The following is a 24,670-nucleotide window of genomic DNA, read 5'->3' on the forward strand; positions in this document are numbered from 1 at the left end:
AGGAAAGGAACAGCAAAGTGGTGTGCTATTATAAAGAGGTGTCCTATCACATTGCTAAGATATCGTTCCCGTTGCAACAGTGGAAGAAAGTCGTTAAAAACCTGCTGAAAACGATGGAGTCGCGATGTCCAGCAAGCTTCGCAGTCACAATTATTTAGCACAAGCTCTACCACAAATGTACAAGGAAGTTAGACAGACCGTTGCTAAGCCTGATGCACTTGACAGGTTGGTGTTCCTGGCTCAAAATAAGGACATGCTTCGAAAAATGCTTACCTAAAAAATACTACTTTTCAATTCATATTTTGTTCTTTTGTTATTAGTTGAGGATTTGAGCATAGCTAAAGGTTTGTTATTTAAAAAAAAAAGATTATGTTTGACTTTTTCTATATTTATTTTAAAAAGAGAATGGCCTACTTTATTTTACAGGCTATTTTTAGATAAAAATCTTTTTATGTGCACCTTGTAAGCGTTAAAAAACATCCTCATGTGAGGTCTTTATTTTAATAAAACAACTTGACAGCATATTTGGCTTTCATTTTGTCTCCACTTTGCTTAAAAAACATTGGGATATACGTACATCGTATATATCGATATTCATCCTAAATATTTCGGGATATGAGTTTTGTTCCATATAGCCCTATTTTATTGTAGTATAAGTAATTCTGGTTCAAAAATTTGTATTGTGCATGATCAAATTTTGATAAAGGTTTTACACGAACACTGATGAATAGATAAGATGTGAGTTTCTCTTAGAGATGAATAAAGTATGGAAGTATTCGTCCTACATATGTTTAATTTCAGCCGGATGTCGGGACCCTTCCCTTTGAATGGGTTGAACTTGAGCTTCACTTTTGTCCACTTGCAATCGCGATGATTTAAATCTGCATATTAATTTGCAACCAAATTGACAGGGAAAGTTGAACAAAAGCAGCATCCAACGTGCAAAAATACATTTTCATTTTCAGGGGAATCTCCACTTTCTCATCCAGACACGCACATACATTGACAGGTTTTCACAGCGCGGGGATCGGAACACCAATATAAGCTTAAACACTCTTAATACACAACATAATCATCAAACTTACTGATTTACTCATAAAAGTCGCACAGAGCAATGAAGAACGTCATGCTGTGTCACCTTCCTTCTTTCCGCTATGACGGTGTGCTCTGTGCTATGAGGCGTTCAGGTGCGCACGTAATTGGGAACCTTGGCTCTAAGACAGCCTGAGCAGTCCAGTCACCATCGATTCAATGCCCTTAGAATACAACGACCCGGATGAATGAGTGTTCACAGGCATTCAGTATGGCAGTTTAGGTTTATCAGTCTTCTCTGTCTTCCAGACCAGGTTTGGAGAACAGAACAACATCAGTGACGTGCTGGACCAAGGCCCTGATAGGCAATCCGCCATGAATAAAGGTAGAACAACACAAGTGTTCATGTGATAAGCCCTACCAGTGAGCTGGTGAACATTATCATTATTATTGGACAGACTAGCCGGTGGTATGACACTGCTAACATGATCTCTGACATTTTAATGACAGAAGAAAGAAAAGCTCACATCTAATTCAGTCTAAGCGAATGATTTTTGTTTTGTCAAGTATGATTAGCTTTGATTCTGTCTTCTTTCCCACGCTTTCACCACATGTGATATTCAGTTGGGATCGTCCCTCCAAGAACCAAGTCTCCTGCTGAAGACTCGCACAGGTTGTCTGCTGGACTTTCCAGGAATCACGGCAGTGCCTCCAATGGGATTTGCAGGGTAGGTCAGCAAAAGGTACCAGCGAGCAAAAACTTCAAATGACTTTTTAGACCGAGTCTTACTTTTCATGACAACCCTTGACTGTCTTTCAGTACTTTGAGTAGATAAATTCAAGTTCATCTTTTCATTGAGATAAGTTTTTGCTGTGCATGTTGCCACAGGAGCGTCCCAAGAGTGCTGTGTTTCCAGTGGAAATGAGGTCTAAGATGAGTGTGGAGGAACAAAATGAACGAATCCGTCGCAACCAGAGCAGCTCTGTGCGGGAAAAGAGGCGGAGTCTGAATCTTCCAGGCGGGCAGTCTCCAGCGAGCTACAGAGTGGTATTAATAACCATGTTACTTGTCCAACAACAACCTCATGGGATCTCAATGGTTCTCCAACCTTGGAGATCAAAATAAATTTCTCATGGTACATCATACATGTCCAGGAAGTAGACTCTAGGCTCCAGACTGTAGAAAAGTACTCTACTTTCGTACTTTGACGTGACAGCAGGGGCACTGGGATCGCATCGCTGGCTCGCTTGTACACCAGAATGAAAAATAAAAACATCCAGCTGCTTTATTATTCGTGTGAATGTGTGCAGGTTCGGCGGCGGCTAACAGCTCATGAGATTGACATCAAGGATTTAGAGGCAGCAGTCCGAGGCCCGGGACTGGAGTCACCTCGTGAGGAAATTGCCCGTTTGAGACGGTTACAGGTGGAACCAGAACACTACGACCTAGACATCAGCAAAGAGGTAAGATATGTCATTGTTATTCTCATCAAACACGCTTAAAAGTTTCCATATAGACAACATAAATACATTTCTCAACCGATTCAAACCATTCCACTCATTCAGGACTTTCAAACTGACCATTTTTCACATTCCAAAAACATTTTTTTCTTTGCAAAATCCACACTTTTTTGTAAACACTACTTCCTCTTCTTCTAAGATTTCTTTCAAATTCAATAGTTCTTACTACCACGTTTCTCAACCCATTAAATCCATCCTAACATCAAAGTGTTCAATACGTTCAGGACATTCAGGCTACCCATTTTTCACATCACTAAAGTTCAAGATTCAAGAGATTCAAGAGAGTTTTATTGTCATGTGCATGGTAAAACAGCAGTAATACCATGCAATGAAAATCTTATTCTGTTCATTCTCCCAAGAAAAGAAAGAAAACACAAGAAAGAATAAGAACATAAGAAACATAAACATTAAGCAGCAACAAAAAGAAGAGACATTCATACAAATAAATATACAAATAAATAAGTAATAAATAAATAAAGTGCTATGAGTGTGTGTTGCGTGCGGCGTGTGCGAGTGCTTCGTTGAGGAGCCTGATGGCCTGTGGGTAAAAGCTGTTTGCCAGCCTTGTGGTCCTGGACTTCAAACTCCTGTAGCGTCTGCCTGACGGTAGGAGTGTGAATAATGAGTGTTGTGGATGTGTGCTGTCCTTGATGAGGTTGTGTGTTCTGCGTAGGACTCTGGTTTTATAAATGTCTTGCAGTGAGGGGAGGGCTGCCCCAACAATGTTCTGTGAGGTCTTGATCACCCGCTGGAGTGCCTTCCTATCACGTGTTGTACAGTTACCGTACCAAACAGTGATGGAGGCGGTAAGGACACTTTCCATAGTGCATCTGTAGAAGCAACTCAGGATGGTGGTGGACATGCCAAATTTCCTCAGTCTTCTCAGGAAGTACAGTCTCCTTTGGGACTTCTTCAGAATTTGTTGGGTGTTGTGAGACCAGGTGAGGTCCTCGCTGATGTGTGTGCCAAGGAACTTGAAGGTTTTCACCCTCTCCACATCAGTCTCACCAATAAACAGGGGTCCATGCGGCTCCTTTTCCCTTGTTCTTGGGTCGATGATCATCTCTTTAGTCTTATCTGTATTGAGAAGGAGATTGTTATCACGACACCAAGCTATGAGGTCCGCCACCTCTCTTCTGTATGATGTTTCAACACCACCAGTGATCAGTCCGATGACTGTAGTGTCATCCGCAAATTTAATGATGCTGGTGTTGTTCTGGGAGGCCACGCAATCGTAGGTGAAGAGCGTGTAGAGGAGTGGACTCAGCACACACCCCTGTGGGGTCCCAGTGCTCACAATTCTTGAGCTGGATGTGCAGTTGTGGACTCTGACTGACTGGGGTCTGCCTGTTAGAAAGTCAAACACCCAGTTACAGAGGGAGGGTGACAGGCCAAGTGTGAGGAGCTTATCTGTGAGTTTGTGGGGGCTGACTGTATTAAAAGCAGAGCTATAGTCTATAAATAGCATTCTGACATATGTGTCCTGGCCCTGTAGGTGAGAAAGGGCTGTGTGGATGGCAGTGTTGACCGCATCATCCGTGGACCGGTTCTGGCGATATGCAAACTGTAGAGGGTCCACAGTTGCCGGGATGCTCTTTTTGATATGGGTCATGACTATTCTTTCAAAGCACTTCATGACAATAGGAGTGAGTGCTATAGGGCGATAGTCATTCAAGCAGGTCACGTTGCTCTTCTTGGGTACGGGCACTATGGTGGTGGACTTAAAGCAGGTCGGTACAGATGCTTGTGCAAGCGACAGGTTAAATATGTCAGCAAGCACATCAGCTAGCTCTGATGAGCAAACCCGAAGTGCACGTCCTGAGATGTTGTCTGGGCCTGCTGCTTTTCGTGGGTTTGTTTTGTTCAGAACCCTGCGCACATCAGCTGATGTCACCATGAGAGGTGAGTCCTGTGTGCTCCCCAAGTCCAGCCACCCTCTCTGCTCATCAGGAGTTTGGGTGTCAAAGCGGGCATAGAACTCATTCAGCTCATCTGGAAGTGTGGTTTGGCTGGACGTGGCTACGCTACTCCGCTGTCGATAGTCTGTGATGTGCTGGAGCCCCGCCCACATGCGCCGAGGGTCTCAGGTGGAATAGTAGCCCTCCAGCTTCTGTCTGTACTGTCTTTTGGCCTCCCGTATGGACCTCCTCAGGTCATATCTGGCCTTTTTGTAGTCATCAGCGGTGCCCATGACAAATGCAGATGAACGAGCACGTAGCTTAGCCCTTACATCACAGTTCATCCACTGTTTTTGGTTAGGGTATTTTCTGTAATACTTGGTGGTGGTAACAGTCTCTATGCATGTGCTAATGTAGCCAGTAACAGCAGAAGCATATTCATCCAAATCAACAGTACAATCTTCCCTCCCCGCTGCAGTTTTAAACACATCCCAGTTTGTGCAGCCAAAGCAGTCCTGAAGTACTTGATCAGTTTCTTCATTCCATACTTTAACTGCTGTACTTACAGGGGGAGCTTTTTTAAGAAGTTGTCTGTATGTTGGATAAAGGAATATAGAGATGTGGTCAGCCTTTCCAAAGTGGGGTCTTGGAACAGCCTTCAAAGCACCTTTCATGTTGCAGTAGACTTGGTCCAGGATGTTATTTTCCCTTGTGGGAAAGCTCACATGCTGGTAATATTTGGGGAGGACAGTCCTGAGGTTACAGTGGTTGAAATCGCCAGATATAATAAATACAGCGTCTGGGTGTTTGGTCTCGTGTTTATCGATGATGTCATGCAGGAGGCCTAGTGCATTAGCGGTGTTAGCTCGTGGTGGGATGTAAACAGCAGTTAAATACACAGCGCTAAACTCACGAGGTAAATAAAAGGTCTGCATTTCACCATCAGCAGCTCAATGTCCTGCGAGCAGTGCTTTTCCATCTTCACCACCGTTTGTTTACGTAGACACAGAGGCCGCCACCTCTGTGTTTACCAGACGCTAAAGTCCGATCTCCCTGGTAAGCAGCAAATGTTTCCAACTGGATCGCCGAGTCCGGTATATCCTCCGTCAGCCAGGTTTCTGTGAAGGTGAGGACACAGCATTCCCTGATCCCACGTTGAGCTGTAATCCTTGCTCGTAGTTCGTCCATCTTGTTTTCAAGAGAGCGGACGTTGGCTAGCAGCAGGCTTGGTAGCGGTGGCCTAGTCGCTCTAGCTTTTAGCCTAGCATGCAGGCCGGCCCGCTTGCCTCGTTTACGCCTCGGATGCTTTGCTCGCCGGGTATTCAGCTCACCAGGCCTGCAGGCTGCTGCGTTCTCCCGACGCAGAAGAAAGGCAAAGTCTGAGAGGCTAAATGAAAGTTCATGGTGAACCCTGCCGATGTTCAAAAGTGTCTCTCTGTTGTAATGTACTGCGTGAGTGTGTTGAATGTCCCAAATGAACAATAAAATAACAAAAAATAGAAAAAAGCGGGAGAGTGTCACAGAGACGTCTGCCACGGAGGGCGCCATCTTTGATGTTTGTTTGTTTGTTTGTAAAGTTTTCGCTTTATGCAAAATTGTTACTGCTAGCACATTTCTCAACCGATTTAAAACATTCTAATGTCAAAATGCACAACCCAGTCAGGACATTTAGCATTCCTGCAGCATTGCGCTATCATGCTATGTGTTAGCATGTTAGCAGTTAGCATTTTAGCATTGACAGCCTGCTAACATTAGCATAGTGGCATTTTTTGACAATTTTATGAGTATTAACATTAACGTTAGCATAGTAGCCGTTTTTATAAGTAGAACTAATAGAAACATAGTGTTGTCATGCTAAGTATTGTCATGCTAACATTAGCATGTTGCCATTGCAGTCATGCTAACATTAAGAAAGTATCATTTTGAGCCATTTTCATTAGTATTAACATTGGCAGGCACTTATACGCTACCTATGACATTTTTCATAAGTAGAAAGTAATATAAATGCTTAGTGCTATCATGTTAGGTGTTAGCATGTTAGTGCTTGCATGCTAACATTGACATTGTAGCGTTTTTTTGACATTTTCGTAAGTATTAACATACGCAGACACTTATGCTCTACCATGCTAGATGTTACATGCTAACTTTAGCATGTTAGCATTGTTGGCATGTTAACATTAGCATAGTATTATGAACTTACAAAAACCTAGTGCTATCTTGCTAGGTATCCTTCATACATTCATTTTACATTACAGCACATTCACCACAGCGTCAGCTCTTCTGCTTAAAAGCTACTCTTATATTCATTCTGCATTTCGACATTTGTGCATTCCCACCTCATTTCAGTTTTTTCTTCACTTCTTAAGCATTCACAGGCATGGCCTTCTGACATGGCCATCATTTAGTTGTTATTTGATCTTGTTTCTAATCTTGAGCCACATGCAGTGGGATTTGTGGGCTGCTACTACAACTGTTTTCAAAAATGAAACAAATGAAGACTGGTGATGCTGAAGTCTTCTTCTGTCCCCTTAGCTGATGGCTCCTGACAAGGTTCTGATCCCAGAGCGCTACCTGGACATGGAAGATGACACCCCTCTGAGCCCTGAGGAGCAAAAGGAAAAGCAGAAAAAACTGGAGCGGATCAAGACCCTCATTGCCAAATCCAAGTAGGTTTTAGGACAGCCATAATAGTTCACTACAAATATTTAAAAAAATAAAAACGTCCACCTTTCTGTGGACTGACAAAATTACTTTCACATTTAATCCCTCGTTTATGGTGGTTAATTTCTTCCGTATCCATATTTTCCGAATTTCCGTGAAGTAGGATTCCTTATTTATACATGGATTATTTTGGTAGTGAGAGCATCGAAAACCTGTTTAAATACGCGTTATAACATCATGAGAGCCCTCTATATATAATGACCCCCTGCGGCTTCCAATGGGATGACAAGCTCGTTGTGAGTGCACTGATAGCTCGTGATTGGCTCCTGCTAAAGAAAGACCTATCGTTTCCTCACCGACTCGCGAGCGGCACCGTATTTAAACAATTAGCAGTAGCTCTGAAGTAAAGAAGATGTCACGACATCAGAATTTAGCCATAAATTATCCGCGTCGCTGTATAAGCCGCAGGGTTCGAAGTTCGAAGTTTAAGAAAAAAGTAGCGGCGTACACACCGGAATTTACGGTCGTTTAAAAATGACTTTTACCGTGAAACCGTCACACCGTGATATTTTTGCCAAATGTTATCATATCATTTAAGACATAAATAGAACTCATGCTTGTTTGGGTTCCAATAAATGTCTTCCGGACATGTGAAAGTGACATCGGAGGTTCCAAGTTGAGTTTAGCTTGTTGTGGTCTATGGCGACAACAGTAGCCCATGTTGTTATTGGCTATTATGTTATTATTATTATTATTATTATTATTATTATTATTATTATTATTATTATTGTGCCATTCATTTAAACAAGCCACAAAAGGCTGTCAATCAAGTCTGATGCTTGTCTCACTGAACAGTTACTGACACCTCGTGACCGATGTAGAATAGCAGACAATGAATATACTGTACAATACAATTCGCGTGACAGATACAAAAGCATGTCCACTTTCTTCTCACTTTGTCAGCCTGCAAAACCTGCTTCCTGTACTGGACGGCCCTGCAGAGGGTGGAGGAGCACCAGGCAATTCCCAGCAGCAGCTGCAGGAGCAGGAGAAGCGCATCGAGATCTCATGTGCTCTGGCTGCTGAGGCCTCACGTCGCAGCCGCCTTCTCTCAGGTAAGGACCCCCCCCCACCGTGTCACTTTCCCAGTTATGGTCCTATCTGCTCTCCATGGACCTCAACTAAGACTCGTCCTCGAGAAATAATACTGAAGGCGGTTTTTGCTGTCTGTGCAGAGATGTAACACAAATGCAGTAGTGTTTTGGTTATTTGCAAGGGAAAGCACTGTTAGCACCTGACTGTAGCCAGCAGACCTTTGTATCTGCTATAGTTTACACCTGGGGTGTAACGATTCATTTTAATAACGATTTGATTGGTATCACGATTCATGGTTGCCGATACGATTGAAGAACGATATTGGTTCATTGCTTTATTTCCTAGAATTGATGCAGTGGATTGTTTACCTTTTTAAATGATGTTTAATGGATATGAATGGAATCGTTACACCCCCATTCACACCACCTTGTCCTCACACTTCTGGGATAAAGACGCACGTCTAAGCTTGCCGTCTGCTAATATTAGCATTTGTTGCCTGCCTATATACTCCTACAGGTGCAGTGTATGAATGTTGTCTTCATGTTTGCATGGAAAGTCATTTTTAGCCATCCTCCAATCATGCTGATGATTGTGTTTTGCTTTGCATTTCCTGCTTTTTACGCCTCACTCCAGCCCAGTGCGTCCCCAGCCCCCCCACCTCCCCAACCAGCCCGGCCCCACCCCCATCCTCTGCTGACTCTCCCACCTCGGCCCACAACATGAATGCCTGAGTGGGACCAGGTAAGTGACCACACCCACCGACCCCCCCTGTTCTGCCCCGTTTGCTCTCACTGCCTGGATCACTCGTTTTCACTTTCTGTGGAATCAAACGAGACCTACTAGGCTGCGTCTCTTTCGAAAGATTTACTTGGAGTGCATTAATTGGTGGAATATCCATCCATCCGTTTTCTATGCCACTTATTCTCGTTAGAGTTGCGGGGGCATGCTGGAGCCTATCCCAGCTGACGTCAGTCAGGGCACATACAGACAAACAACCATTCACACTCACATTCATACCTATGGACAATTTAGAGTCACCAATTAACCTAACATGCATGTTTTTGGAATGTGGGAGGAAACCGGAGTACCCGGAGAAAACCCACACACGCACGGGGAGAACATGCAAACTCCACACAGTGGAGATTCGAACCCAGATCTTCCCCATCTCCTGACTGTGTGGCCATCATGCTAACCACCGTGCGGCCATTTCTCCGATGGCGAGGATTGTGTGATTGTTTGGGCGTGGAAGGAAGGTGTAAAAGGTTTTACTAATGTAACAGTAATAATATCCATATTATCCATTAAGACTTCATTATTATGGAGTGCGCTGATGGGCACACATTTTTAATATTTTAGTCCATCAGCAGTGGACTATATCAAGAGTGACTTACCCCCCCATTTGGTCCCGTGAGTCCAGTTCTGGTCTGATTTCCGTGACGAGGAAGGTAGTTCTGCTTAGTGCTGGATCATTTAAGTAAAGAGTTTGGCTTCTCAAAACAATATGTGTTCAAAAGAGTGATACACAAATGGCTCTGCGTTATATTTGTCTCCCACACTGTCGCCTCTCTATTTGTGTGGAGGTGATGAAGATGGACTAATCTCAATCCGCGACAGAGCGCCGCGGCCATCTTGTTTACAAGTGTTCCACAAGGGAAGGAGTTTCGACGGTTTTTCGCCGTCGTTTCGACAGTTTTTAGTAGTGTTTGTGATGAGATTACGCCACGATTTAGCGGCCCGCACCATGACACAGCAGTCCGGGCACAATGAGGGGGACTACTGCTGTAGCTACGGAGCCGAATGTCCAACGTCCAACGTGAAACTAACTTCACACCGCGGACGTGTCTGCATGGTGGTGTTGCGTTTTCTTCTTCTTGCCGGTGGCGAGAGGCTTTGATGCGCATGACCACACCTACCGTGTTGGAATGTGGCCCAGAGTTACGAAAGTTATACTGCAACCGGATCGGCCCGATCTCATGGCGGAAGCCGATATTATCCAATCTTCAAAATACAGCGGATCGGCAGCCGATCCCGATCCTGAAAATTGGATGGGGACATTTCGACCTTGCGCGTGTGCTGCACAGATAGACTACTATACTGTATTTTTACCATTTTTCTTTCATCTCATATTTGGTCCCAAATGCTGATACTATCTGGGAATGCATAAAGGTAAGTTTTGATGAAGTTACTGAGTGCTAATGTAAATATTTGTTGGCGCACAACCTCAAGTTAATTCATGCTAGCACACTGCCTTTTACCACACACATCAAACAGTCAGATTTGTGGCAACACGAGCCGGGCCGTGGGTTAAAAAAACTGGGGGACTAGTGTAGATAGACCACCCACTAACATTTTCGTCCAGTCTCGTCAACGAAAACTCACACAAGACTCGTCACGTTTTAGTCATCAAAGAGCCATGTTTAGCTTGTCACGTCATGCATGAAATATGCATTTTTCATATACTTCTTTTTTACCCTACAGCTCAGGCCTTGTCTGCTGTCAAGTTTGACGGAGCATCTTTCTGAGGGTTTACTGGCTGAAATGAAAATGGAAGACCACCTGACACAAAGCAGTGACTTTTTTGACGGAGTTGATCCACTAGACTACCACCCATACTTCCTGCAGCCATTGGTCAGTAGCCACGCGCCACGTTCCCCGCAGCATCAAGAGAAGCAGAGCTTTTTATCACAATATTTCAGTATCATTTAGCTCAGGACGTCATCGTTCATGTTTTGTACTCACAATGAAAGAAGTTATCAAGCTGAGGTTGGCTTCTTGAACGGCTCACAATAAAAGCAGAGAATGCACGAGGAACACGGGAGGTGCTCATGGGCACTTTGGAGGTTTCACCCGTTTGTGTCACGGCGGCGCTTTCAGGCCAGTTGAATTCATGCTAGAGATTGGGTATTGAGCCATGACGGCACAATAATATGAAAGCTGACCCCCATCCTATCAAGTTCATTCATTCTTTTTGCCTTACACGCTTCTGAAATATCCACAGTCATTTGAACAAATCCATGCTCATTTCCTGGCTGTCAAAACGTTTGCATTTCCATCTTTGGGATTGATTTGACAATGGAGTGGAAAAACCAAACACAAACCCAACTTAAACTTTGTCCTTAATAATCTGTAATTATTTCCCTTCGGTTACACAATTAGCCAAACTATAAGGAGGCAGAAGGACCGGAGCCTTCGACTTTTTCATTTAAAAAGGTAAACACTAAAAGTCACATGACTGACTGCCTGTGTTATGATACTATATGTATTTATTCAAATCAAATCTATTGTATATACGTATACCACTGCTCAATAGATATAGCCAGTGATTGTCTTCCACATATATGCTGTATGTGGACATGTGTTCAAGAATAGGAAGCTATATACAGGTATGTGTTAATATATGGATATAATGAACTAGAAGTGACCTTAGAAGTGGAAGTCTTGCCTGTGAAGCTTGGAGGAATAAAGCATGGACTGGTAAATTCTAGGAACATTGTGACTTTGGTTTAATCATGCAGTGCCATATGTCTAAAATCAGGATGCTCCGATCAGGGTTTTATGCCGCCGATTACGATCACATGCTTTTCCACGGAAATCGGCCGATATTTGGGGTGTCATGAGATCTAGTGATATTAAAAGGTGACAATATTTCAGGAAAAAAAATGTCTCATGGGCACTAGGCCTGGTACGATGATAAATTAATTTCCGTATTTTCCGTACTGTAAGTCGCTCTGGACTACAAGTCGCACCAGCCAAAAATGCAAAGTGTCACATTTTTGAGGGGCGATTTATTTTATAAAATCAGACACCAAGAACAGACATTTCATCTTGAAAGGAAAGTTATAGCAATCTGCAGAATATGATTTTCTTTTCAGGGGGGGCATTTGTGTTGTCTTTATAAGTTCATGTTTACATTGTAAATTTTCAGTGGTATATTAGTAGCAGATACTGGCACACGAGCCTAGAGCGCCCTCTCATGGCTGTCAGTGTGAAAAAAAACATATATATGTCGCTCCGGAGCATAAGTCGCAGGACCGGCCCAACCATGAAAAAGTGCGACTTATCGTCCAGACAATACGCCCTTTTGTCAGTCATACAGTGTCTTTGGCGGGGCCACTAGCACACACACAGCGTGCAGAAGAGTGTAACGTAGTAGAAATTAAAATGAGCAGATTGTATTTTTTACATCTTTTCATTGTAATTTTCATAAAAGTAATGTTAAAACCTTGTCCCGTCTCGTACACCCACACTCGTGTATCGGCTCGTGAACTGACAGCCCTGGCCGATATTGATCGGTGGCCGATCGATCGGAGCATCCCTAGCCTAAAATGAGTAAGCATTTGAAGTATCTTGTTAAAACCATCATGATTGGACAGAGCCATGAGTTACGAGGGAGATGGAAAGATTGGAACTTCCAACTGGAGTTTTAGTGGCGTTGGATAAAACTGCAAAATGGACAGCATGATGTGATGAATTGATCGATTGGAAATTGATCAATCCCAATGTAAATTGTCATAAATACTTATAAATAAATAAATGTATAGTTGTTTGTTTTGGAATTGATTTCTGTACACAATGGCACTTATTTCTTGTAAGTTTATAGCTTTAAAAGGAGCATCTGCAAGTCGGTTTCACTCATTTTTCGTTGAAATTTTTTGAGGATGTACGACATTTCGTATGGAATATTCATTTTATATTTGTTTCAAGTGCTGCTACTCGAGGGTGTGGCTTTCCAGCCGTGTCAGTGACTCGGTAATAAATCATGAACGACACAATATCGTTCATCGTGTTGCGGTTTGTCAACGGGACACAGCTTTGGAAAGACACACCCGTTTGTCACGCGCATCGTCATGTTTTTCTTTGCTCATGCACGTCAATGTTCAAGTGACCTGTCTTTGGAAAACTTCTTTCAAATACACTGAAAGCACTTCAAGCTCCACACTAAGCAAAAACAAAAAGATTTATCAGATGACTATTTTGTTCTTTTTCAGTTTTGTAAGAAGGGGAACACAGAATGCTCCAGAGTGGTACAGTACAGTACAGTACAGTACGTGCAGTATATTTTTACATGCATGGAAGGATGACGGCCGTGCACTTTTTATGCTCAATTTACAAAACTTTTCATTTAACAGGTTTTTTTTGGATTGAACATAGATATTTTTGGAATGACATGGACTCTGACGTCTTTGGAAATGTCAGCCAGCTGCTGGTTTTCAATATTTGATACTAGATGTAGCACTGCTGGCTGAAAATAAACTGTATTTTGTCCCAATTGTTAAGTACTTCTTGGCCCGTTGATGGTCGTTTCCGTGTCAGTTAGGTTGTCCTTCGATCACTTCTAAGCATTTGGGGGGGGGGAATGGACTTGTTGAACTATGCAAATGATCCAAAAGAGACAATAATATGTTTGCTTTGGGAAAACCTTGCAATAAAGTGAATGTAAACAAATGACGTCTTTCTGCAGATGCTCTGGAACGCCCCGCAGTGTTTTGTATGCTTTGGAATGCTTTTCACTTCATCCACTTGCTAATGAGGGAATTCACTGCCAAATATCCTCAAACTACTGAGTGAAGTGTTATGCTGAGAAAATCACTGGTGGTCACAATGATGATGATGATGATGATGATTATGATGCTCTTCATTCTTTGTTCAACCAAGCTGTTTGTATGAATAAAGAACAAAACAAATGTACTCCTTCTTTATTCTACGGCAGGGGCGTCAAACTTGTTTTCACCGTGGGGCCACATCGCAGCTATGGTTACCCCCGGGGGGCCACCTGTAGCTGTGAAACCATATTCATGTGCATGTGCAGTGGTGTGAAAAAGTGTTTTCCCCCTTCCTGATTTCTTATTTTTTTGCATGTTTGTCACACTTAAATGTTTCAGATCATCAACCAAATGTAAATATTAGTCAATGACAACACAACTAAACACAAAATGCAATTTTTAAATGAAACCTTTTATTATTAAGGGAGAAGAAAATCCAATCCTCCATGGCCCTGTGTGGAAAAGTGATTGCCCTCCTGTTAAAACATAACTTACCTGTAATTAATTGAAATCTGTCAGTCTGGAAAAGCTCATAAAGTCATTTCTAAAGCTTTGGGACTCCAGCGAACCACAGTGAGAGCCATTATCCACATATGGCCAAAACATGGAACAGTGTTGAACCTTCCCAGGAGTGGCTGGACAACCAAAATGACCCCAAGAGTGCAGTGACGACCCATCCAACAGGTCACAAAAGACCCCACAACATCCAAAGAACTGCAGGCCTCACTTAAGGTCAGTGTTCATGACTCCACCGTAAGAAAGACACTGGGCAAAAATGGCCTGCATAGCACAGTTCCAAGACCAAAACCACTGCTGAACAAAAAGAACATTAAGGCTCGTCTCAGTTTTGCCAGAAAACATCTTGATGATCCCCAAACCTTTGGGAAAATACTCTGTGGTCTGACGAGCCAAAAGTTGGAAGGTGTGTGTCCCATTACATCTGGCCTGAAAGTAACGCCGCAGTTTAGAAGAACATCATACCAACAGTAAAATATGGTGGTGGTAGTGTGATGGTCTGGGGCTGTTTTGCTGCTTCTGGAAGACTTGCTGTGATAAATGGAACCATGAATTCTGCTGTCTACCAAAAATCCTGAAGGAAATACCTGGCCTCAAGCTGAAAGCAATTTGGGTTGTGCAGCAGGACAATGATCCAAAACACACCAGCAAGTCCACCTCTGAATGGCTGAACAACAAAATGAAGACTTTGGAGTGGCCTAGTCCAAGTCCTGACCTGAATCCTATTGAGATGCTGTGGCATGACCTTAAAAAGGTGCTTCATGCTGGAAAACCCTCCAATGTGGCTGAATGACAACAATTCTGCAAAGATGAGTGGGCCAAAATTCCTCCACAGCGCTGTAAGAGACTCATTGCAAGTTATCACAAACGCTTGATTGCAGTTGTTGCTGCTAAGGGGGGCCCAACCAGTTATTAGGTTTAGGGGGCCATCACTTTTTCACACAGGGCCATGTAGCTTTGGATTGTTTTTTCTCCCTTAATAATAAAAAGTTTCATTTAAAAACTGCATTTTGTGTTTAGTTGTGTTGTCATTGACTAATATTTACATTTGTTTGATGATCTGAAACATTTAAGTGTGACAAACATGCAAAAAAATAAGAAATCAGGAATGGGGAAATACTTTTTTCCACCACTGTATATGACGACACATTTGATTGTCATTTTCACTTTGTATTGTTTTACCAACAAAGTTACATTCAAAAAGGTCAAGGTTGAACATTTTAGTATACTGTACTCTAATTATAATTGTATTACTAATAGGGGTGTCTCAAGCCAGCCAATTCACCAGATTGGATCTACTAGATTTTAACTTTACTTTTAAGAAAAGTACAATAAAAAACTATAAAAATATATATGGTAATATATTGCAATTTATTAATTAAATGTTCTACTACTATCACTCCATCCATGCCGTTGTTTTATGGAACAAAGGCGCCACGGTGCTGAAACCGATGCACAGAGTGAACTCTCTTCCTGCCTGTTTGGAGGCGAGAGAGGAGGAAAGAGACACGTATGCATATGGCAATATATTGAGGCGGGCAAAATTGTCGAGTTAATTTTCATTTATTGTGTGATTAATTAATTAATGTATTATTGTCCCGGGCTTAGTGCCCACGAGACTGAATGAGAAATCTTGTCACGCTTAATCTTGCGAGATCTTACGACGCGAGCTCTTGTGACAACCCTAATGAATAATAATAATTACAATATATTATCATTAATAAATCATAAAAATAATTTTAAATTGGATTTGACAATAAAAAAAGAACTTTTCGGTCAAAATTGCCAACAAATACATTTAGCAAGAAAGAGTAACCATACTTACATTGAAATAAGTAAAAAAAAAAAAAAATCACAATATTAAAAATAATAAATAAAATAATACAAAATATAATTATATTTAAAAAGAAAATAATAATAATAATAACATAGAAATTTTAATAAAATAAATAATATTAAAATAATACAATTATTTTTTGGCGTGCATTATTTCCAGGCTTTCACGGGCCACACAAAATGCTAAATCGGCTTTGAGCTTGACACCCGTGATCTCGAGGCTTTATTGTTTTATGAAGGCTAAAATAGGGAAATTGATGAGAAACCAAACGGGAAGCGAGAGGGAGAAATACGCTGAGTTTCCTGACTAAAACGGAAGAGTTGACAGCTATGCTCCTCCAGACTTCCAAGTCACTTCCGTGTCAATTACAACATAAAAATGACATCTGCTCAGTGCCGCAATATGATGAAACAACAAAACATTTTTAGTGACATTTCTCCAGATCCTCCAGAAGGCGTAATGATGACATCACGCTCTGCATTTATTGCAGGGATCCTGTATGTGTCTGCTCTAGTTAATGTTCACCTCACACACTGACGCCATCAGCGTTCAAGGGTCACAACTGACAGGAAAAGAAAAAGTTACGTAGAAGGAAAACTTCTCAAGAATCATCATGGTTGCCATTAGTAAGTATTCCCAAAGTTGTTCTTTCCTCTTCAGTGCGGCCTACTTCCTGAGTACAAAAAAATCTATTTATGGCTTATAACAGTGAATTTTGGGGTTTTGTTGTTCTGGCTGCGTTAACTCTTCATGTCATGCTACAGAAATATTGACTGTATGAATACTGAATATACTGAATCTTCCAATGGGTCAGATTTTGTGGTGGTTTTAAATAATAATTTAAATATTATAATTGCAATGTATCGTCACGCTATTGAGCGTGTCAGGTGAGGTTTTCAATGTCTTTCATTGTTCCTCAAGGCTAACAAAAGGCGATGGTGGAAAAGGTTATACCATGGAGTAAACTCAAAAGTAACCTGGTGTGGGCTGGACGCTGCTGGAGGTTCAGGTTCAGCTGGAGAGACGCAGCACTTGAGTTCATGGGAGAGTTGGTGGAATAATCCAGCGTCTGACAGCTGACAGCACTCAGCATAAATAGACAGATCGTGATAGGTGCCAGGTACGTCCTGCGGAGTTGGAGACTTAAGAAGAAAAAACACAAGGAAGAGGCAGGAAAACACAACAAGGAAACGTGTATGTGACATATATAATATTAATAGTATTTAAAATAATTGAAATATGAGTCAATGACAACACAGATTAAAAAAAAAAAGTGTTGTTTTCCTTGAACTACAACTAAAACCCAGCTCTCCGTACTTTTATTCCTTTCCTTTCTCGTCTGGAAAAATTGAAAAATTAAAAATAAATAAAGGTATAATATTTTACAAACTGAAGTAATGCACTGTAATACAACTTCCAGATGAAAGCGAAGCCAACTTCTTCGCTGTGAACGACACGACTATGAACGCGAAGGGGTGATTGTGGTCATTGAATGGCTTTTGTTTGTAGAAGAAGACGAAGCGTCTGGACGTTCCAGACTTACCTTACTCAATAAAGTATTACAAAAGATGTTGGCGGGGAGGTTTTATTGTATTCATTACTTAAAAGTATAACTTATTTACACTTCTGGAGCTTTAATTTGTGTCCTTGTTGGTGTAAACATTGCTCCCTCCCTCAGGCTTGGTCTTCTTCCCTTGTGAATTGAATGTTGCCAGGAGTAGCGCCTTGACACTCCACGGAGACTGCCGTTTTTGGCACCAAAACATGGTACTTTTCGATTTTACGTGAATCGGTGCTCAGTAGTAGCGGCTACGTTTGGTCCGTGCCTATAAAAGTCCTGTTTCTGTACCCGTCCCTCAGCAGTATACACTTTGGCCATATTACAGAACGTCTTTGCTGTATTGACTGGCAAACTGAACATGTTTTAATGTTTTATTTCTTCTGTTTATATTTGTCTTCCAGATATTGGAATTGGCCTGGTGGGATTTGGTTTATTTTTTCTGCTCTTTGGTGTGCTGCTGTACTTTGACTCAGTCTTACTGGCCTTTGGGAATGTAAGTAGTCTGCCGCATCATAGCATCATTATTAGGGCGCAAGCACCGAGACGCAGCCTGTGCAAGGGTCCTATTGTAATCGCCGTGTTTCTTCTTCTTCTTCTTCTTCTTATTATTATTATGTGCAAACCTGTCAATGTATGTACGTGTCAGCATGAGAGAGTGGACATTCCCCTGAAAATGAGGTTTTATCGCAGCTTGGGAACCACCGCTCTACTTCACTGCACTCTGCTTTTGGTTGTTTACAATCAAATATAACTGCATTTTATGTCTTTTATTCTGCTTATGTACGTTTGTTTTATTTAACCGGATATGACGTTTACGTCTGCGCTAAGTGCACTGCGTAACTTTACGTAGCCCTGTCTTGGTGGAGGTCGTAAGACGGTAGAAACACCCGCATGCTGACAAACTCTTTTAGTAATAATCACGACTAAAACAACCCCCCAATATATTACATACAGTATATGAAGTATGGTTATTGACCATTTATGTTCATACATTTAAAAAAATAATATCGGCCACATCACGTGACGTCGCAGAAGCGCTGTGGTAAAAATTAGCTAAAGGAGGAAGTGACGTACTGTAGGTATCGTGCATGCGTAGAACCGATTCCGGGACGGATTGCGCACCGACAACCCCGCTAGCTTCCATTCACGCTCCGTGAGAGGAGGTTCCGTCCGCCAACTTTTGCCGGTGTTTATCTCTATTTCAACATGTTTACTTCATCAACTCCAGGTCATCAACTGTGCTGTTTTCCCAGTTTAAATTAGAATTTATAAGTCATTTTCTTATCTTTGGATGAATTTACACCGGTATATAAAAATGATCGCCCAATGCTACTGTACAGCCAATTGTAACTTTAAATCGATGATCACGTCTCAGGCTGATTCTGTGCATGTCTACCAGCAGCCGTGAGTGACAGCCATGAACGGGAGTTCTTTTATCTGAGCCAAACAAAAATGTATGACAATTTTTATCCAGTTGAATTTAGTAAAATTATAGAGCCTTTATTGGTGGAATCTGTTTTTTAGACCATTATTGGCAACGTATGCTCGCTGGTGGAGGTATTCTGATATTTTTTGCTTTAAAAAACCCCAAAAAAGTAATTTTTGCATTAAGTCCCTTTGACTACTCGAACCTTGCTTTAATGTTACCCTGCTTTTCTCTCTGTAGATGTTGTTTTTGACAGGGTTAACATTCATCATTGGCTTCAGGAGGACCGCTTACTTCTTTTTCCAAAGACAAAAGTTGAAAGGCTCTTTCTTCTTCCTGGGAGGCGTGTCACTGGTGCTGTGCCGTTGGCCAATCGTTGGTATGCTGGTGGAGAGTTACGGCTTCATCCTTTTGTTCAGGTAAAGAAGGTGCCGATGAAGCAGACATTTAGCACGTCAACTTATGAAGTCACGCTCACTCACATTCCAGGAGCTCTAACAATGTACAGCGGAACCTAGCGTGCTACCGGGTTTTTCCGTTCATGTAAAAAATGTACGCCACAAATTTTCCTTGTTTTGCATGCATTCTCCGGTTAGCATACAATATGGCGCACGTCTTGTCGTGTTGTTATTAATAGTCCAACTGTGTTCTTAACTCATTCAATACAAAAGACCTATTTATAGGTTTTTATGAACCCAAACGCCCGATACCAAACACGTGTTTATACGTCTTTTAGGTTTTTTTGCGCAGGAGGCAATAAGACACAACTTCACCCGAAAAGATGTCACTTTTAGAGCAGTTTTACGCCATAAAGCCATCGGCATGGATCTTTTGCATGTAAAAACACACTCGACAGAAAGGAGGAAGTGGAAGAGCATGGAGGAGTGTAGCGTACAGACGGGTTACACACTGTTGGAAATTTTTTACGCGTGCACATGCACGCCCGCATGCACAAACACAGTTTAGTTCCAAATGTGAAAACTGTGAATAGTTCATGGTGTTATTTTGATGTAAAACAACCCTTTTTGTATTGTTTATGTTGTGGTATAGTTGAGATATTTGAGCTGTCACAAAAGCCATGAAATGTATCTTTTCACAAAAAGCTGCTTTTCTCCCTTTTCTTGTTGGGAACTTACCTACGGTCTACTGCTGATTACTAAAGAACTAACTTTTTTTCAGACGAAAGTGGAGATGAAACATTCCATGTTTATACAACCATAGAACCCAATATTCTGTGTGCCTTGAAAAATCTGTCAAAATGGTCTAAAATGGCTGAAGGGGTTGTCTCTTGAAAAATGGCTGGGATTGACTGAGTTAATGTATTTTTTAGGACAAAATGCCCTTCCTTGTTAGCATCCTATTAGCTAGCTAAAAAAAAAAAAAGCCAACCAGAACCAGAAGTCGCCCGTCTATGATGTCAAAACACGTTTTTATAGTTTTACATGCATAAAACAAATGCAAATGCATATAAATGACGAATGAAATGGATAAATGAAGCTTTAGCTTCACTGAAGACGTGACAGTTCCCAAAGACACGATGTGGCAGCGAGATCAACCACCACCGCCGAATGACGTCTTCAGCGAAAGTAAAAGTAACCTTCAATGTTCATTATCCCTTTCATTCCTCGTTTATATGCATTTGCATTTGTTTTATGCATGTAAAACTATAAAAACGTGTTTTTATACCCAAGAACAAGGGAAATGGAGCCGCATAGACTCCTGCACTCCAGCGGGTGATCAAGACCTCACAGAACATTGTTGGGGCAGCCCTCCCCTCACTTTAAGACATTTATAAAACTAGAGTCCTATGAAGAACACACAACCTCATCAAGGACAGCACACATCCACAATACTCATTCACACTCCTACCGTCAGGCAGACGCTACAGGAGTTTGAAGTCCAGGACCACAAGACTGGCGAACAGCTTTTACCCACAGGCCATCAGGCTTCTCAACGAAGCACTCACACACGCACACACTCATAACTCTATTTGTTATTTATTTTTATTTATTCATTCATTCGTTCATTAGTATTCATGTCTCTTCTGTTGTTGTTGCTTAATTTATTGGTATTAATGTTTCTTATGTTCTTATTCTTTTTTGGGAGAATGAACAGAAGAAGAATTTCATTGCATAGCACAACTATGTCTAAAACCCTTGGATCTTAGTAGGTTCTATCTTAGGTGTCGTAAGCAATTCATCAGTGCGTGGTTTCTCTGTGTAGGTCCTTCTTTCCAACGGTCGTAGGATTTGTGCTGTCAGTTGTAAATATCCCTTTCCTCAATGCGGTAAGAATGTTTTCGCCCAAAAGGCTTCTTCTCATATTTATTGCACTTACTATATTAACTCTCAAAGGGCGTACTGATTCCATCTGTTTCATTCTTTACAGTTTTCGCAGAGTAACGCCAGCGTGGTCTGAGAGGTCATTTCGGAACTACGGTCCTAAAGACTCAAATTGCCCAAAAGGTTGGAAGGGAAGCGCAGAAGTGTTTTTGTCAATATGTGCCAAGCAAGTGACTGGCGAACAGTCCAGGGTGCATTCTGCCTCGTACCCGAAGTCAGCTGGATAGACACCAGCTGTGAGCACAACTGGGACCTTCCCCACATCAAAATATGCACCACGAGTCTTCTCAGCAGAAGTAAGGATTACCTTCCAATCCAATTTACATGTTTATTGCTGGGTAGTTAAATCCGTTCATTCATTTTTCGTGCCATAATCCTCATTATCGTGACATATCCCAGCTGGCTTTGGACGAGAGACGGGGTACGCCGTGGACTGGACGCCAGCCAATCACAGGGCACATATAGACAAACAAGCATTCACGCTCACATTCATGAACCTAACATGCATGTTTTTGGAATGTGGGAGGGAACTGGAGTACCCGGAGAAAACCCACGCACGCACGCACCCACGCACCCACGGAGAACATGCAAGCTCCACACAGAGATTCTAACCCAGATCTTCCAGACCCAACATGCTAACCACTAGGCCACCGCGCAGCTGACTAGTTAGATGTTATTTATTATTTGTTTTTGTTGACTTTGTTTTTTTGAGACAAATGTTGAAAATCAGTGTTTGTCATCAAAGATCACACATGAGCTCATCGGATTATCCACAAACTTCACATTGGTTCCCAATTGTTGGCCGTACTGTGCGCTTAACCCTCTCAACAGTGAATAAATTTTATATTTTCGTGGAAAACCTGTTTTAGATCTTGTAAATACTTTCATAGCCCTTTAAGCGCCAAAGTCGCAAAATTGCGCCCAGCAACATTTCTGAACTTAAGCCATTTCAGAAAATGTGGTGCCACATGGAGTTAATACTCAACACCAGGAGATGACGGAACCTTTAATGTGAGCAACATTTGGGGGGTCGGTTTTATGCAACATGTAAGAGTTTATAGACTTTCCACTACTGTGTACTTGCGGTAGCGAGGCCGCATGTCACAGTCTACACGCAGCATTTGCTTAACCATGTTTGGGGTGGCAGGGGGGACGTGGTGGGTTGTCAAAACACCGCTAATGGTGAGGGGGGGAGAGCGGGAATGTAAAAATTAATGCAGGGATTAGAGATGGACGTTTTGGCTCTTTGAGGTGAGCCAGGTCTTGGTTACTTTCAAAGAGTCGTTCAGAAAAAATGGCTCATTTTTATATTTATTACGTTTTAAGAAGCCAGCCTGGCCTTAACTTGTTTCATCCTGGAAAAAGTCACTGGGAGGAATGAATTCAGATATCCCACCAATATGAGTTTGAATTATTGTGAAATATTGATTATAAACTTATTTGACGTGTGGATTACATTTTAAAGTCTGATCTGGATTCATTGTCAATACTATTCCACAGGGTGGCGCCATATCACTCCGCTTTGACGGTGATGTCATTATTTTGAAAGACCCTTTGTACAAATTCTCTCTATTTAATCCATGACTTGAAGACGTATAAACATCAAAAACAAAACAGGCTACAGTGAATTTCTGTGCCAAACAGGTTTTAGTGCTTTTAGATTTCCACACAAGAAAATAGCTAATAATATAGAAATTTTAGCCTTACTGTCTGCCACGAGAGAAAAGTGCATCCAAATGCTGCTTCGTTTCCTTAATTGGCTCACTTTGTCGACGACGACAAAGTCATTTAAACCGCTGCTGCTGCTCTCCTGTTTCTGTGTGTGTGTGTGTGTGTGTGTGTGTGTGTGTGTTTTTTTAAACTGGCACACTCACGTGAAGGCAGCGTGCCAAAGTGGTGTGATGCTAGTTGCATATCTAATAAGCACCGCGCAGCTGGGCTGCGCTCTTCCCAAGAACGAACGATTCCCAGCCGCGTTTTGGTTCCCATCGTTCATGTTAACGAGCCGCTCAAAAGAACCGGTTCGTTCGTGTACGTCACAAGCCTAGAGGGGATAGCAGCATACCCGCTAGTAGAGTCCTCTGCAAAAAATGCACTGCTAATTGATGAGACTTGAGAATACAATGAATGATAATATTCACAGGCATAATATATTACAATTAATTTACAGTATGCCTTTATCTGTAACCATTTTCAAGCTACAACCTTCTGAAATAGTAACGTCAAAACTGAAAAAAACTAAAGGCCTAAAGGCTTAACATTATTAGAGCTAATTATTATTAGATTAAACAACACCCCACAGTCACCTTTACATTCGTGTTACCCAATATTACCCAATATAGTGTATATAATCTGAGAAAATATATTTATATTAGACATAAACAACTCACACATTGGAAGTTCCTTGTTTTTTTCTAGACAGCGTACTTCCTTCTCATCAGTGGTAATGGTAATGATTTCATTTATTTGAATATGCATACAAGTTACAATGGAATACATCACATAGTACAATTCACATTTTCACATGTCCAAAAGGAGCAGGAAGAAGCAAAGCTTATTTAATCAACTGCAATACATTTATTCACTTCCTGTATTTCATTTGTGGTCTTTACCAGTTAATGCATAGGAAAATGATAAGGTAATGTAACAATATGGTAATATGATTGTCAAGGTTTGTCCACAATCATAATAAATAATAATCATATATGATAATCAGTATAATAATAAATAAATAATAGTCAGTATAAATAGACATAACAGAACATACTTGGAATAATGGGTGAGTGCTGACAATGAACTCACAAGAATGAAGAGTAATGTAGGAGTAATAGTAGTGTAGTGATTCGACACAGCATTTTGTACACACTGGGCCAAGACTCTTCTTCCTTATACACTGCAAACATCAACTGCTTGTATTGTTTTTTGAAATCGCTCATCTTGGTGCTTTGTTTGAGTTCCTTACTCAATCCGTTCCATAAATTGATTCCACATACTGAAATGTTGTGGGTTTTCAGCGTTGTTCTCGCGCATAAGCGTTTTAAGTTTAGTTTTTCCCTGAGATCATATTTCTCCTCTCTTGTTGAAAAGTATTGAATGACATTTTTGGGTAGCAGCTTACTTGTTTGCTTTATGCATCATTTTAGCTGTTTTATCATTGACTAGATCAGCGAATTTTAATTATTTGTGATTTTAGAAATAGAGGATTTGTGTGTTATCATTATGGATTATCCCAATGGAT

General features: G+C 41.4%; 2 protein-coding genes across 19 annotated transcripts in view; both read left to right on the forward strand.

The window, feature by feature from the left end:
- The window catches only part of plekha6 (pleckstrin homology domain containing, family A member 6), a 90,179-nt gene extending 75,066 nt beyond the window's left edge, over positions 1-15,113 (forward strand). For 5 of the 18 annotated variants that reach the window (XM_054785959.1, XM_054785973.1, XM_054785968.1 and 2 more), the window contains 8 exons: positions 1,342-1,417; positions 1,657-1,775; positions 1,922-2,080; positions 2,344-2,496; positions 6,984-7,117; positions 8,076-8,227; positions 8,841-8,948; positions 10,686-15,108. In XM_054785959.1, coding sequence (XP_054641934.1) covers positions 1,342-1,417; positions 1,657-1,775; positions 1,922-2,080; positions 2,344-2,496; positions 6,984-7,117; positions 8,076-8,227; positions 8,841-8,938 — 891 coding nt within the window. In that variant the 3' untranslated portion in view covers positions 8,939-8,948; positions 10,686-15,108. Of the gene's footprint in view, positions 1-1,341; positions 1,418-1,656; positions 1,776-1,921; positions 2,081-2,343; positions 2,497-6,983; positions 7,118-8,075; positions 8,228-8,840; positions 8,949-10,685 lie in introns of all 18 variants that reach the window. The other 13 variants (XM_054785965.1, XM_054785964.1, XM_054785966.1 and 10 more) reach the window with 8 other exon arrangements.
- Positions 15,114-16,237: 1,124 nt separating this feature from the next.
- The window catches only part of golt1a (golgi transport 1A), a 32,296-nt gene continuing 23,863 nt past the window's right edge, over positions 16,238-24,670 (forward strand). The window contains exons 1-5 of the mRNA XM_054785978.1: positions 16,238-16,729; positions 18,066-18,157; positions 19,331-19,509; positions 21,314-21,377; positions 21,479-21,555. Coding sequence (XP_054641953.1) covers positions 16,717-16,729; positions 18,066-18,157; positions 19,331-19,509; positions 21,314-21,377; positions 21,479-21,508 — 378 coding nt within the window. The 5' untranslated portion in view covers positions 16,238-16,716 and the 3' untranslated portion in view covers positions 21,509-21,555. The remainder of the gene's footprint in view (positions 16,730-18,065; positions 18,158-19,330; positions 19,510-21,313; positions 21,378-21,478; positions 21,556-24,670) is intronic.

The sequence above is a fragment of the Dunckerocampus dactyliophorus genome, chromosome 8 (assembly GCF_027744805.1).
Source record: "Dunckerocampus dactyliophorus isolate RoL2022-P2 chromosome 8, RoL_Ddac_1.1, whole genome shotgun sequence".
Taxonomy (NCBI): domain Eukaryota; kingdom Metazoa; phylum Chordata; class Actinopteri; order Syngnathiformes; family Syngnathidae; genus Dunckerocampus; species Dunckerocampus dactyliophorus.